Source organism: Miniopterus natalensis, chromosome 17, assembly GCF_054644295.1.
Source record: "Miniopterus natalensis isolate mMinNat1 chromosome 17, mMinNat1.hap1, whole genome shotgun sequence".
In the NCBI taxonomy this organism is placed as follows: Eukaryota; Metazoa; Chordata; class Mammalia; order Chiroptera; family Miniopteridae; genus Miniopterus; species Miniopterus natalensis.
This window is the reverse complement of record NC_142097.1, coordinates 14,805,051-14,821,669: the sequence shown is the minus strand read 5'-3', so window position 1 is coordinate 14,821,669 and position 16,619 is coordinate 14,805,051. Positions and strand designations below refer to the sequence as shown.

General features: G+C 48.8%; 1 protein-coding gene across 1 annotated transcript in view; it reads left to right on the top strand.

The window, feature by feature from the left end:
• RPH3AL (rabphilin 3A like (without C2 domains)) overlaps positions 1–16,619 on the top strand; it is a 74,080-nt gene that overhangs the window by 28,473 nt on the left and 28,988 nt on the right. Inside the window, 1 exon segment of the mRNA XM_016201892.2 lies at positions 1,243–1,329. Coding sequence (XP_016057378.2) covers positions 1,243–1,329 — 87 coding nt within the window.

Sequence of the window (16,619 nt, the reverse complement as noted above, 5' to 3'; positions counted from 1 at the left end):
TGTATGAGAGCTTCCCTTCTGCCAAGAGCTGGCTCCTGCCTCCTGCCTCCTGCCTCCTGCCTCCTGCAGTGCTGGGCTCAGCTGCCCAATCAGGCAGTGACGACATGCTCTGGGAAGCCAAGTTGGTGACATTTTCCTCTCCGTGGAGAGGTGTGCTTCTTGCTCAGTTGGCAGCCTGCAGAAAAGGCCAAGCAATAGATCCAGCCTTCCCTTGGTGGTGGGGGCTGCTAGGGGGGCAGGAGAGAACCCCCAGCATGCAGGGACCGGCAGCTTCCACGTGGCAGAAACATCCATTAGCCCTATGCGACAGTTCTCAGAGGAGGACCTGCTGTCACCGGGTCAGACTCTACCCTGTTAGCCGGGAACATGTCTCAGCCCCACCAAGTCCCACTGCCTTCCGGCGCCTTTTGTCTGGCCTTTGCCACCAGCGTGTATTGCTGTACATTTCAGGGAAGCAAAATATGTGTTTAGAAATTATGAGCTTAAGCAACACTTTGGAAGGTGAAACATTGCAGAAACTAGGTTCTAGGTACTGTGTGTCTGGAGAAATTACGTAACAGCTCTAGAGTCAGACCTGAGTTTGTTACCTGCTGGGTGAACTTGGCAAACTCTCAACCTACTGCGAGCCCCAGATTCCTCACCTGTAATTCGGGTCTAATGCTTAGGTGATAGGGTTCCTGGGATCATTCAGTGAAGAGACTTGGCATAAAGTACATGCTCAACCCATCACTGGTACTTCACACTACATCTTCTTACTACTCAGGCACATCCGTGACTTTTATGCATGGTTATGCACAAATGTATGTTTTCTTTGTTGCATAACATCGTTTGCTGCCCACATTTCCAGGGATGGACGCAATCTGCTGTGTACAGGCCATATATTCTGTTGTGTGTATTTGCATCTTCTGCTGGTGCTGGGCGATTGGGTTGCTTCCAGTTCTCTATTGAACATGATGCAGCTGTGACTATCAGCCAGCTTATTTTCCACGTGCTCCCAACAGAATGTCATTGTGGGGGTGAAACTGTATCATAGAGATCCATGGATGGGCCCATCCACTGTGCCCCAGAGCCACCCACAGGTTTTAGATGCCCTGTGCTCTTTGGGTAAGCTACCTTCTGACCTGAAGCAAACACCATTCCCTCGGGATATGGCCGAGGGTTCCCCGGTTACAGCTTTCCCAACCCCTCAGCTAGGGAAGAAGCAGCTGCAGTGTTGACCTTCCCGTGTCCTCTCTCTTATAGAAAGTCTGCACCAAGTGTGGGATCGAGGCCTGCCCTGGCCAGAAGCGGCCCCTGTGGCTGTGTAAGATCTGCAGTGAGCAGAGAGAGGTAGGGGGCCCAGGGTGATGGGGTGGGGGGCACTGGGGCTGGGGCTGAGCCCATTCCAGGTGGGGGAAGTTCATGGTTGGTCCCTGGGAGGGGCTTCTCTGGAGGTCAAGGGGGACCTACTCGGGGGTGACCAGGGAAAAGGGCGGAGGAGTCACCTGCTTGCCTGCCCATTTTCACAGCGCAAGCAGTGGTGGGCCCTGGTTCTGTCCTGGGGTCCGTGGCTTCAGTGGAAAGCCTCTCACACTAAGCGTAGGTGGTGTGGCATGGCAGGCAGGGGGTTATTATAGCAACGGTAACGTCTGCCCCAGGTTTGCGGGTTATTATGAGCCTGGGGCTGGGCTCAGTTATTCACATGTATGAATTCATTTCATCCGTTCCCTGCCCCCTCTGAGGGGGCTCTCAGTGTCCCTTTTCACTGATGAGGAAATGGAGACTCGGGAGGTTAACTAACTCGTGGGCACCGAGGTAGTTCATGTGGGGGCCGGAAGGAAATGCAGCCACGGTCTGCTGGGATGATGCCACCCGGGGTCCCTTCTGGTGCTGAGGTTCGATCATTGTAGTTCTGACCCCATTTTAGGGGAAGAAACTGAGGCTCACTAGGCAGTCACCAGAAGGTTTGATGGTGGCTCAGACCTGCATCTCCTAGCCCCACATCCAGGGCTTTCCTCGCCATACCAGGATCAGCAGTGGGGCCAGACCAGAGCAGGGCATTGGCAGGCAGTTCATGGGACATGGGTCATGGGACAGGGTGGTGGGAACACAATGAGCTCAGCAGAGGAACATGCCCCTGGTTTTCCAGATGCGGGTTTGTGTGTTTTTTTTACTTACCTTGCTTGGCACTTGATCTGTGCTGAGGATCCATAAAATGTCTTCAGTTATGGAAAATTCAGTTATGGAAAATTGAATATTGCTGCCCCTGTCATTCCATGCCTCCACTTCTAAAAATCCTATTGTCTACTTTGTAGAGCCTCTCAATCCATCCTTCATGGCTCCCAACTGCTCTTGTTTATTTATCTATCTTTCCGGGACACTTTCTTGGTAAATTGTTTAGTACTATCTTCCAGTTCACTAAATCTTTGGGACTATCTCCCAGCTGTTGGTGGTGTTGATTTTCTCTCTTAGCATCAGCTTTCCTCGGGTGTCTTGGAATTTGGGTTTGTGTGCTCATCTTGAATGGGAATCAGTTTCTCCCTCTTTCTCTCCCTGCTCGTCACCTCCACCCGGGTTCTGGGGGCCCAAGTGTAGAGCCAGGTGTCTTGGACTAGTGATGAGCCATGTCCATGGTAATAATGGGATTATTCCCAGAGCCAATCATCAAAGCCTCGGGCAGCCTGACCAGGCCCTGGCTGTGTGGGTGCTGCTTCCAGCTCCCCTCAGTGTTCATATTCATAGGTAGCTCTAGTTTGGGGATAGGAGGAGCTCTACTTTTTCAGCTTCTTTTCCCAGGTGGGAAATCCCTTCACCACCTCCAGTTTCCAGTGATTCTGGCTCTGGCCACCTGTTGTGGGACACTTTTAGTCCCTGTGCCCTAGAAGACAAAGCTCCCAAGTTGCCTCCACCTGCTTCAGGTCCCAGAGCTCTACAGGCTGTGCCTTCAGCTCCTCAAAATAGTAAATCTTTGGAGTTTCTCCTCCATCTAGATAAATATCTCGTTTTTGAACACAAATAGGTTTACTTGTCTTTAGAACATTCTCATATGTCACTGTCGTGTCTTTGGAACACAGAAGGTACCCAGGACGTGAACTAACCTTCCGTCTTGCCTGGAGGTCCCAGATTTTTCACCTCTAAATGGAGATGATAATCTCTGTTTCTTAGAGGATGCTGTAAGAACTCAGCAAAGTCATTAGATGTGCAAAGTTATGTAGAAAGTGTGCGTGTCTGGCAGAGCACAGGTACTCTGGAAACATCAGGGGCCCCCCTCTCTCCCCAGCGAGAATGCCCCCTTTGAACTTGATGTCCTTCTGGTCTTCAGGGGGGCCCATTTAAGATGCAGCTATCTGTGGGTGAGGAAATTCCTGAGAACAGTATCTTGTGGGAGACACCTTAGCAGGGTGAAATGACAGTCACAGCTGAGCCGTTAGAGGACAGAGATGAGGGAGCTGTCAGGAAAAAGATGATGGATGAAAGGAAAGACGGATGTAGCCAGCATAATCACTTAGTGGAGGGATGCGGAGGCCGCCGTCCCTGCCCATCCCCACCACGAGTTACCCTCACAGCCTTGAGAGCCCTGAGATAGCACGTGGAGGGCCCACCGGCCGCCCTAATCTCCAGAGTGCGGCAGTGCCCAGAAAATCTGAAATACTTTAGGATGAATTTTCTTATCTTTCCAAAGGCAACGAATCCGAGGCTGTGCATTATGCTATCACTCTGTCCTTGAATTTCCAGAGGCCAATTAAACTTAGCAAGATGAAGAATGCTACATTCTGTCTCCGCAGTGCCAGGCAAACCGTGGACACTCAGTGGGCGCGGCCGGGCTGTAAAAGTGTGGGTGTCTATGAGTCTGGGTGCCCGTGGGTGCCCTACCCAGGTGCTGCGCTTTCCTGCCTGCTTTGGAGTGGGAGAGTGACGGGGTAATTGGTTTCTGAATGCCTTTTTTTTTTTTTTTTTCTTAGAAAGAGAGCTAATCACAACAAAGAGATAGCTAAATAGAAAGAGCATTTAAAATGTAATTTTAAGTGCCACATATAGCAGGTTCTGAATCTGTGATAAAAATGAGTTCTGTGTCCTGCAGAAGCCACATCCTGATGGGAGATCTTGAATTTCCTGATAGAGATTCTTACACCGCTCTGCCCAAACACTCTTATCTTTCTTTCTTTTGGATGCTTCACTTCCATCATCTCTGGCTGTGCTTTTAAGAACTTTTTTCTGGGGTGAGATGAATGCTGGTTAAGCATCCCTGGGCTGTCAGATTGACGTTGCTGCCTGTTTTGTGCACATCTGCGGTGTAGCAGTGTGTGCTTCAGCCCCTCTGCCCCTGAGGGGTTAACGATTTAACACGTGTATTCATTCAGGCACTCAGCACATGTTTATTGAGCATCTTCTATGTGCCGGGCAAAACTGCCCTTCTCATGGGAGGGAGGCCACAAACACAGTGAAGTAAATGCTGCCGTGTCGCAGGTGGTGATAAAGTGCTCAGGGGAAAGGGGGCAAAGGGGGCTGGGAACAGTGAGGGCAGCTGTTCTTTTATATGGGGGAGTCGGGGAAGGGTGTCCTGATAAAATGACATTTGAGCAGAGCTCTGAACACACTGTGTGGCTGTAGGGATGGAAAGCGTTCCAAATAGAGGGATAGCGAGTGCAGAGGCCCTGAGGCAGGTGTGTGCTTGGTCTTTTTGAAGACTAGCGAGGAGACCAGAGTGACTGGCTTTAGTCAGGGTTGGGAGAGGAGGTCGGAGACGTGGCAGGGGCTCGGATCATGTTGGTCCTTGTTGACCATTGTAAGGACTCTGGCTTTTACTCTGAGTGAAATGGGGAGCCTTTGAGGGTCTGGAGTGGAAGAGAGACATCACCTGAATCCTCCCCTTCTTTTTAACTTATACTCTGGCTGCTGTGTTGAGAATAAATTGTAGACTATACTGTCAGAGTCATATTGTGACTTTTTATCTTTCATATTCAATATTAGCCCAGATATTTAAGCTCTTGACTGTTGTGACCCTTAGAAGTTTTGATTTTTAAAAATACTCTATATAAATTTTACTCTTTTCTGATTATAAAGTTAATATGGATCATTGACATTTCCGTTGTGTAAAAAACATAAAGTAATACACACCCGAAATATCCCTAATCTTACCATCTAATCACTGTTAACATTTTGGCATATTGACTTTTGATCTTCTGTGTGTTTTTTTCTTTATATTGTTGAAGCCGTGTTTTAAAATTAACATGTATTATCAGTAGTTCTCAGTGTAATCAATAACTCCTTGTAAACACTCTGTCATGTGGATATTCCGCTAACTTAAGACATCTAAGTATTTCCCTTTCTCCCCTCTTATTAACAACTGCAATATATATCCGTGTGCATAGCTTCTTGACCACATTTTAGGTTTTATCCTCAGAGTGGATTCTTAGAAGGGAGAAGTGAACACCAGTGTCTGTAGCCTCTCTTTTCTCATAGACCCTCGAGTCACTACTGTTGATCCGTCCCACAGTTAGCTGGTTTGTAATTTTAATCTTTTTAAATAAGAGCACACCAATGTATATTCTCTGAGTCTTCTGCTATATGATAATTGCTGTTGCCTTTATACAAAGAAGATAACTTGACTGATCAGGCAACTGATCCTAACCTGTCCCACTCGGGACTCTGCGGATTCGCGTCTGTCGTCTGCCAGCGCCATGTGGGAAGATGTCCCGTGAGGGAGGGGCAGCAACAGGGCCAACGGGGCGAACTGGTGCCCAGGGAGCTAGAGACGGTGGAACGGAGAGAGACAAACAAGGTTTTTAAACTAATCAAAGGAGATAAGAGAAGGAATAGAAACCGAATCAACAAACTAGACCTTCGAAAAAAAGATGAGCACATTGGAAAAGAAACACAGAGTTTACTCTTATATTCTTATTTATTAATTATTGTATTATTTTCCATACAAACGACTGTAAACCTACTTTTGCCCATACGCATATCTATGGAAATGAACATTTTTGCCTGGATACGCCCGGGTCGTTTTCATTGATTTTTTGGGTAGAACAAACATATTAGGATCTTTGATTCAGGAGAGCTTTTCCGTTATGATTTTGCTTATTACTTCGTTCCCAGCTCTTCTCATTTCTTCTCTCGGGAGCACTTTTGAAGATCGCATTTCCTGTCTGGATTCTGTACCCATCGTCTTCTGCCCAGTCAGTTTCAACTCCTTTCATTTCCCCCCCATTCTGAAAAACCTTAAAGCTTTTCTCCACATTACTGATTCCGTTTTGGTGTCTCCCCCTGCCTTCGGGGGCTTCCTGTGTGTTGTCTTGCGCATTTATTTGTGTGTCTTTAGGTGCCGTGAGCGCCACAGACCCTGGGGGGACCAGAGGCAGCCCACACGCCCCTCGCCGCCCCTTCCCATGCCTAGGGTTTTACGTGTGACTGTCCCATGGCCTGGCCCCCTGGCCTTGCAACTAGGGGGGCCATGGGAGCCTGCAGCCCCTGGTTGGTGCTGTTTCCTTGGTCCTTCCTGCCCCTCCCTGCTCTCCCACCACTGAGCTTTCCTGAAGGTTCCATACCTTCCCAGATGCAGCTCCTCTGTCCGGCTCCTTCCCACGCCTGTCCCCTTACTTTCTTGACCCTCATTTATCCCAAGCACAAAGACAGGGTTGGCGGAGGAAGGACAGGCTCCTGTGTGGCACCAGAAACCTGCAGGCGCGCCCTTCCAGTTAGGCTGGCCAGGAGGGGGCTCAGACCCTGCACCCTGACCCCTGCCGGGCAGGCAAGACCCAGGTGGGCAGTGACACTTGCCATCCAGCCCCCTTGCCTGTGTCGGAGGCGAGGCTGGCTGTAGGTTGACATCAGATCCCCCCTGTGCCCGCGTTCCCGTGCCCTTTTCCTCGGCGTTCAGGGCTGTGTTCACGAAGCTGGGAGGGGCTGCATCGGGGGCTTGCTAAACACAGGGCCTTGCAAGCCGGAAACGCATTTCATTTGCTGTTTAGCCTTTAACCCCACTCATTTAAAACAACAAAGTGACTTATTCAAAGTTATAGTGTAATCAGTGGGAAAGTTAATTGGACTCTAGGTTCCGCAGGATTCCAGAAAGCATTCCTCCAGCCTCTAAAAGGTGTCTTTGAAGTAAGAAGGCGTTCTCTGAGGGGGGGTGAGCTAGGAAGGGGTGAAGGCTAATTGGTGAGTAATTGAAAGCTGATTAACTCTTCTCTGTTCAGCATTGGCTCAGCTTTCCCAGGTTCACAGGCGTCCAGATATACTCATCCAGGGAGTTGCACCAACAGTGACAGTGTTTCCTGCAGTGCTTTGCATATAAAAGGTGCTGAGGAAATGTTTGTTGATGGAGAGAGACTTCTGCAAAAAAGAAAAGCTGGTTCCTTATTCAGATCACTTTAGAATCTTTTCCCAGCGGGGTGCTTTTGATTTCCTTGCGGGCTCCTCACAGCCAGCTGTGGCTGGGGTCCCACAGTGCCCATTGATGCTAGGCCTGTATTCCTGCCTCCTGGCCCCTCTCTCCTGCCTGTTGATTGACTGTGAGAGGAATTTGTGAACTAGGGAAGTGGCTTCATGTGGAGTCTTGAAATCATCTCCAACCTGCCCAGCCCGGAGGGTGACCAGTAGCACAGTTAGGGCCCCTGGGGGAGAGTCTGCCTTGGCTGAGGCCTGCAGGAAGCCCGAGGGAGAAGCAGGGGCACCCACACTCCCAACCAGCACAGTGGGAAGCAGCCGTGCCCGCCCAGCCCAGCATCCTTGTGGCACCTGCCCCCAGCGGGCAGCCTGGGCTCATCGCAGGCTGCCATCTGCTTCTCCACACTGGTTTTCTCCTGGTCTTGCTGTTACTTGCAGTTTGGATTTTTGCTGCAGACAGTTTTGCCAGAGGGCCCCCTCCAGAGGCCTCTGAGCACAGGCAGGAGGGGTGGCGGGTGGGCGGGTGGCTGCCCGAGCTCCTTGCCATCTGCCTCTAGCTCATTCTGGGCTGCTGTTGTGGCATCCCTGGGGGACCCGGATGGTCACACCTCCTCAGTGTGTTGGTCGCCTCCCACGCACCATGGCTCTACCACGTAGACCCACTATCAGGGCAGGCCCCTGGCCCCCCACACATGTGGAAGTGGCAGGAGGAGTAAGCTCCCAGTGCTGCCCAGTGCCCCTTCCTCCCATGGGAGGGCAGAGCAGTCTCCCACCCCCTCCCTGCCCCTTGTTTGGGTGCCAGCTTGAGCCTGTGTGCATTGGAGAAAGAACTGTCCTCTCTGAGATGCTGTCCAATCCCAGAGGGACCTGACTTTCTCACCACTGTGCTCCAGTCCACTGAGCCAGCTGTCCTACCCATGCAGGCCAGAAGGACCCGCCCAGCCTGGCACTGACTAGCGGACATTGACTGAGCACCCACTGTGGGCCAGGCAGGGAAATCTGGCTTCACCCTCACAGGAGCCCGGTGAGGTTCTCAGAATGACCCCCGTGTGACAGATGGGGAAACTGAGGCTTCGAAAAAGGTTACTCGCCCAAAGCCACCAGGCAATAATTGATGGAACCGAAGGTTGATGTTAGGTGTATTTGCCTCCAAAACTCCTCCTAACAACTCTTCCTAGTCATTCCTTCATATAATGGTCATTGCGTATTTACTGTGTGCTGGGCGCTGTTCGGGCCCTTGGAAAACTGCAGTGAACAAAACAGCCAAATATCTCTGCCCTGAGTTTATGTTCTAGCAGGATCTGGGGAAGAACAGACAATAAACATAACCAAACCACCAGATGGGCAAAGTATATGGTATGTTAGGTGCTGAATGGGAAGAAAGAAAGAACAGGCCGGAGGGATCAGGAGTGTTGGGTGAGGCAGGGTGAGGAGGGAGGCTGCAGTTACACATAAACCAGCTACCGAGCCACGCCCACGAGGCTGGCTGATATTTAAAAAGCAGAAAATAACAAGTACTGGCGAGGATGTGGAGGAATCTGAACTCTTGTGCCCTGCTGGCGGGAATGTAAACTAGTGCGGCCACCGTGGGAAGCAGAACGATCGAGCAATTCTGCTTCTGGGTAAATGCCCTGAAGAGTTAAAAATAGGGACTGACACAGATATTTGCAGCCCCGTTTCATTGCAGCATTATTCACAATCGCCAAAAGGCGGAAGCACCCCAAGCATCTCCTGTTGGGGTGACTGGATGCACAAAGTGTAGTACTTACCTATTATATCGCTCAGCCTTGAAAAGGAAGGAAGCGCTGACACATGCCACACCATGGAAGAACCTTGAGGACAGTATGCCCAGTGAAATAAGCCAGCCGCAGAAAGGACATGCCCTGTGTGACCCCACGTAGTGAGGTCCCTAGAGTAGCCCCGTTCCTAGAGACAGCAAGTAGAATGGTGGTGGCCAGGGGCGGGGGAAAGAGTCAAGAGTCACTGTTTGATGGGCACAGAGTTTCGGTTTGGGAAGATGAAGATCTGGAGACGGACGGTGGGGACAGTAGCACATCAGTGTGAATGTATTTAGTGCCCCTAGACTGTGTACTAAAAATAGTTAGAAGGCTCAATTTTGTGCTATGTGTTTTGGCCAGGTGGGTCTCTGTGAGGTGAGATGTGCCCTGATGGAGGAGGAGTGGGGAGGCCAGTGGCTCTCTGGGGATGGAGCGGCCCAGGATGGGGACACACCACGCCATGCGAGGCTCCCCACCTTCCACATGTGGGGTTCCTGGGTTCCCCTGAGTGGGCATGGGAAGGGTGGGTTGGTCCCAGGGGGTTCTTTGGCCATGGGGAAAAGGGATGTGGGGTGAGGTGTTCTGACATGAACGAAACCCCTCGTCCCCTCAGCAGCACGGCTCACAGCTCCTAGTGTTTGCTCTGTCACCCCACTGCTCCCTCCCCCCGCAACTTACTCAGCCATCCCTGTGTGCAGCGGTTCGTGGGGCTGGGAACCCTGTGGTCTATGTGACCAACCTTGAGAATAACAAGGTATGACCCTTGAACTTTGCCTGCTGCTCCCAACCCTGCTTTGACTTGAGGGCTGTGTTATGGTCATGGGCCAGCTCCTATTGCTCCCTGTTTGCAAACTAAATCAGAGAAGCCCGTTCAGTAGGGGTCCCAGCTGGGTCATCTCCACATTGCACCCGGCACCTCAAGAGCGTCACCCCCTGTGCATGACACTTGTCCTCCCATCCCACGCCTAACTGCATCCTAGAGAAACCCTCACATCCTCTCCAGGAAGCGTGACCAAGAGTGCACGTGGCAGCAGTTTTTATAACAGCAAAAACCTGGAAACAGCCCAGTGTCCTTGCATGGTGGAATGGATAGATGAATCGTGGCTATGGAATAATATACAGCAGTGAAAAGGGAACTGCCATTAAATTCATCAAAGGATGGATTAAAAATACAATAACATAAGAAAAAAAAAGCAAGTCACCAAGGAGTACACAGTGATTCAAAAATGTAATGTTTGCAAACAGGTAGCAATAGTTTATTTAGAAATGCACACAGAAGTGGCCTTTTAAAATAGAAAGAAAAGCATGAGATTGCTTTATACAAAATTCCAGAAAGAAAAAAAAAGATTCCAGATGGTAGCCCCCTCAGCTTTCAGGGACTTCTCAGATTTGGTGATATATAATTTCTCAATGAGTTCCCAGGTGTTGACTTGAGTATGGTTCTTTGAAATGTACTCTCTTTTCATGTGTATGTTAGGTTTCACAGGCACACACCCAGAAAATAACAGGAGATCACAAAAATCTGGGCCCCAAAAAAGCTTGAATCAGTGAAATGGAGAAAAACCTTTAAAAACCCCCAGAATGCAGGGGGCCCCAAAGAGCTGAAAACAATAAGGGAGACAGTGATGAATCCAGAAGAGAGAGAAAGCAATGGAACCTCAGAATTGTAGGTTTTCCCCAAGAAGGAACAAGAGCAATTGGGACTGACGCAATCATCAAATCCAAAACTGAGCACAAGAGGCTGTCCTGGCTCCACCCGCTAGGTCAGCCCCCAGATGCTTGCACGTTGGCTTTGGAACACGGGTCTGAGACTGTGTTTAAACATAGGATGTTTGTTGTTCTGGGAATTGACTCAAAATCACAGAGCTCTTCTGAAAAGACCTGGCCGGGTCTAATTGGCCCGTCCAGTTTTCTGATCCAGCCCAATTCATTTCCCGTGTGCGGCCCACTCCATCTGGGAGCAGAGGCTGGCCTCGCAGCCAGACACCGCCGGGACACGTCTGCCCTCTCAGACATGTGTCAGAACAGGGAAGATCGTTAAATATTTGGGATTCAGAGGGATTTCATGCTGCATGCAGATGAGGAGTGAGAGGAGGCGTGCACGCAATGTCGACAAAGCAAGTAATTAAGAGCAGTGGTGAAGCGTATTTAGCCTGCGCGGATCTGTGGAACTTTCAAGATCATTCTGGACAAAGGGAGACGATGACGTGGGCAGAGGCTTGTAGGTAATTCAAGGAGGTGGGGGGTGCCCCTTGGCACAGACCCTGAGCACGGGCAATGAGGGGGTGAGGCCAGAGTTGGAGGCTGGCCTGCCACCCCAGAGGTCCGCCCTGACCCTGGGCACACAGCCCCGCAGCCGTAGAGAGCCATCGCTGACCGCCACCTCCCTCTGAAGCCGGCAAATGCTGCTCGGTGGTAATTGTGCAGAAGCCTTGCAGGATCCAGCCCCTCCACAGGGGTTAATGGAAGCCAGAGCTTTTCCTCTGGTTCTAAAACAATCTAGCCAAAGTGTTTAAACTATCTGTCAAGAAAGCAGCACCCGCAGAGTACTTTTTCTCACTGCATTTTTTTTTTCTTTCCACTGTGCTGGCAATTGCCTGCCTCCCAGACTGACCTGCCTGCTCGAAAACCCGCTTGAAATGAAGAGGAAATTCGCTCAGGCCCTGGCGAGGGCTCCTGCTCTTGGGCTGAGCAAGGAGCTGCCCTGGGGGGTTGGAAGAAGGGGCAGAGGTGCACTCTGTCTTTGCTGGGGTTTCATTTCCAGCCCATCTCCTGGCTCGGACATGGACACACACACACACACACACACACACACACACACACACACACAGGCCTGAGGTTCTAAAGTGATAGCCATTAAAATGCAAATACATAAATGCTTCTGGGAGGGGTCTCACATCGCTTTTCGATAACACCTGGATCCTGAGTGAGCACGTTAGGAGGGATTAATGGAAAGTCTGAACCCGATGGGGTGGGAGGGGAGCTGTGGCCCACTGGCCCTGGCAGACTCCGGATGGCCCCTGGCGCTCGACACCGCAGACAGGGAAACCACCCCAGAAAAGAGCAGCTTCTGGAAGCAGAGCTGGGGCGGGGGGAGCGGGGTAGAGAAAAAGAGCCACAGACTCCAGCCCTTCGTGGATTTATGCCACGGGGCCACCCATCTACAAGAACATCTGATCTTTCCTTCCCCTCGCCCAGTCCTGACGCTTGGGAGGGGCTGACAGGAGCTTATTTTTCTTCAGGGACAGAAATTGCAGGGTTATGAACTCGTACTGGTGTTTTCAAGCTGACCGTAATTTGACTAAGTCTTTTCCTATCTTGCCCCACTACAAAACATTTTCATGACTGATTTCTTTTCCTCCCCTGAGCTACCAGCTATGAACAGAAAAGGCGCCATATACTAAACCTGACAAGCTACCAGCATCTAGGATAACATACCTTGGAAATGTCAGAGTAATCTCCTTTTCCAGACCTCTCAGGGCATCCTCATCACACCAGAGCAGGAGACCCCAGAACCCTACAATGTCGTCTTGTTCCCCGAATACCACCTCTGGGCATTGTCAATGTTAATTATTAACTACCTTGTACCCACCAAGATAAAAGTATGTGTTTCTCCAGTTTGCTTTTTATTCAACCCTAGAGATCTCCCTGCTTTGCCTTCTGCCGTCTCCTTAACCTGCCACCAGTGGACTTTGTGTAACCTCCTTACGTTTTCTCCTCTGCTTCTAAATACATACAAGGGCCTGCAAAACCGCCATTCACGGAGCGTTTGCTCAATCCTTCAAGCTCTTGCTTCTGGGCATGTCCTCAAAAATTCCGCTCAAATAAACTCTTATAAAACTTTTCCGTAGGTTTGGACGTTCTTTCGTCCAGACAGCTTTTCTCCCTTAAGTCACATCCAGATTCAATATACCAGCCACAGACTGTCCTGACCCCCCATGCGCCGGCCTCCCATGCGGCCCAGGGATTTAATAACATTGACGTCCACCTACCAATCTGTTATACTTTAATTTTCATCGAAGTAGTACATGCATGGGGTTTAAAAAGATCCAGTTGTTCTGAAGAGCTTATGCTGGACGGTGGCATCCGCCTGCCTGGCCCCTCCCTCGCCCAGCCGGTCACGCGCAGACCACATGCTGTAGCTCACAAGCTCCCAGCCGTGACTGTCCTGATTTATCAACTTTAGATGCTCTCTGTTGACTCTATGCTCCAAAAGGCAAGGAGCTGGCTAGCTTGGACTTCTCTGCTTCCCTGCTCTCCTAATTTTTATACTTTTATTCTTTTTAGCTCTTTGATTAAATGTGTAACTTTTTATCACCTTTGCCCGTTTCTTCTCCCATCAGATTTAACAGCCACACCCACACCTCGATACCTTCCCCGAGCTGTGGGTCTGAATGCCTCTCTTCTTCCCTCCCCTACTCTCACCTCCCTCCTGTTCTAGTTTATACCGTTACTAATAGATTGCCAGAACTGTACATTTAGATTATTCATTAGTTATAATTAATCCTTCCTGCTTTGCGATTTGCGCCTGGGTCTTAATTTTCCAAGGTGAACTGAGTGACAACACGGGGAGGCTAATGGCGTTGAAAGAATTTATTGCTTCTAGTTCCCAAGAGAAGGGGGCATGTCATGCCACGCAGGGCCATGTGGGGAAGAACCAGATTCAGTCGGGAGGCAGAAGAAAGTGAAGGGAAAGTGTGGGCACAGCCTTTATCGGGGTTTCTACGGGAAAGGCAAAGCAGGGCAGGGTAAAGATCTTGGATCGGCTAGCTTGAGTAATTCCAGCAGGCTTTGGGACATAGGGACTGTCCCTAAGTTGTCTAGTACCTGGGTTGATTTAGGGCAGAGGAATATTGGCTTTGTGTCCAAGAGTTAAAGAAGGTGGTTGGGGGTATGGACTCAGGATTGGTGGTTGGGGGGTTTGTAATACGTCTTTCACATGCTTAAAAAAGCTACATCACAGGACAGATGTGAACAACTTTGGCCATTAGTTTGACCCTGTGATGAATAGATGCCAAATAGACAAATACTGAATCTAAGAAAACACAGAGCACTTGATCTCTAGGTCAGTTCTAAGAATTGAATATCAATAAATAACACTTAATTTAGCAAACCTATGTATGATTTTGTACGAGTGTTAAGAGGGCAGGTTCTGGAGCCAAACTGCCTGAGTTCCAACATTTTGTTCGTCCCTGAGTGTGTCATTTGTTTTCTCTATCCAGTTTCCTCATTCCTGAGCCAATAATAGTACATACCTCGAAGGATTTTTGTGAGAGTTAAATAAGTTATTATATATAAAATTTTTGAAATAGTGCTTGATGTATACAAAGTGGTCAATATTTTTAGGGATTAAATGTTTTATTATTTTGTAAACCTTAAACACTTCCAGGTCATCTGGTATGTGAGGATCACATTTTGATAACCTCCTTGACCCCTGGACCACACAAAGGAAAATGCCCCAGTATCATGATCAGATTCCTTTTCCTTTTTTTCCTTTATTTTCTTTTTTGAATTCTCAACCAAGGATATTTTTCCATTGCTTTCTAGAGAATGAAAGGGAAGGGAGAGAGGGAGAGAGACAGAGAAAGATCGATGTGAGAGAGACACGTCAATTGGTTGCTTCCCACACACGCCCCAACCAGGACTGGGATCAAGCCTACAACCGAGGTACATGCCCTTGACAGGGAATCGAACCCGAGAGCCTTCAGTCTGAGGGCCAATGCTCTAACCATTGAGCCAAACTGGCCAGGGCAAATGGATTCCTTTTTAACTCTTCATTTCTTAAAACCGTGTCACATTTTAATTTACCCTATATTTGGACCATGACTTTCTAGTGTGATTTTTTAGTTTTCCCTGGAGTATTTTATTGTCCTTTTTTCTTTTTTAAGTATATTTTTATTGATTTCAGAGAGAGGAAGGGAGAGGGAGAGAAAAACATCAATGATGAGAGAGTCGTTGATTGGCTGCCTCCTGCATGCCTTCTGCTGAGCCACACCTGCCCAGCTGTCCTTTTTTTTCTCATTGACAAGAGAACAGTGAAACCTGATGTCATCGTATGCAGCTTCTTAATTCTGCCTTCTGTTGCACGGAGCCTTCTCTTTTTCTGTCAGACCCTTTTCCAGCTCTAGCCTAATTAATTCCTAAAAGCTGTCTTCATGGGATTTCCGTTTGGCTCACCTGCTGAGCTGGAGAAAGATCCTCTTTCTTATTTTTCACCTTGGTTTTGCTGGAGCCCACCCTTAAGTAACTTCTTAAAAAGGGAATGTGTAAGGGAAACCAGGAGTCCTTGCAAGTCTAAGAATGCCTCTATTCTGCCCTCGCGCGTGATTGATAGTTTGACTGGTAGATTCCAGACGCAGAGTTTTTTAGTATCCAATGTTGCGGACGATAAGTCTGATGCCATTCTGATTCTGATCTCCTTATACGAGACCTATTTTTTCTTTCTGGGTGCTTCTATTTATATTTTTAACTAATTTTATAAATATATATCTATTGTTTTTTTACTTTTCATTTTTCCTGCCTTATATTCAATAAAAACCTTTTAATCTGAAGATTCATGTCCTTCAGCTATAGGAATTTTTTGTTCTGCTGTTCTCTCTTTCTGAGATGTCTATTATTAGGAATTTGACCCCTCAGGTTGAGTATTTGTGTGTCTTATCATTTCATTCACATTTTACCATTTCTTCATCTGTATGTTCTACATTCCACATTTCCTCATTTTTATCTTCCAGCCTTAATTCATATTTTTATATTTAATTTCTAGGAGCCTTTTGCTGTTCTCCAATTGTTCCTTTTTCTTAGCATGTTCTTACTTGAGGAATGAAGCTATATATTTTAAGTCCCTGGATTTAACTTGCCTACTTTACTAAGTTAGCAGCAAATCTGATTGTTTCTTTTTCTAGAAGTGTCTAAACGGAGGGCAGATGCCCTGCCAGACGTGTGGAGGCTTAAATGACTTTAAACACCAATCCTTTATGTGCTCACAATTCTGCAGTGTGGGCTGGACTCCAGAGGACGGTTGTTTCCCTGGTCTCTCCTGGGGTCACTTCATGGGCTGCAGTCATCTGACAGTTCGACTGGGGTGGAGGCCCAGGAAGGCTCACTCCCCTGCAGTCGGTGCTGGCTGTTGGCTCTGGTGTCTTCATTTTCTTCCATGTGTCATCTCGTCCTCCAGGACACCGAACTGGGCTCTCACATGATGGCAGCAATTTTCCAAGTAGTGAGAAAGGAAACCACCCGACCTCCTGAGGCCTGGTCAGAAGTCACATGTTAAGTCTGCCACATTCTGTTAGCCAAAGCAAGTCACAAGCCTAGACCAGATTCAATAGATTCCACCTCTTGAAGGGAGGAGAGGAAAATAATTTGGGGCCATGTTTAATCTACCATAACTTCCCAGGTAGCTTTTCCCATTGTCTTAGGCACCTCGGGCTGCCATAACAAAATACCCCTGGAGGGAGGGGACTTAAACAACAG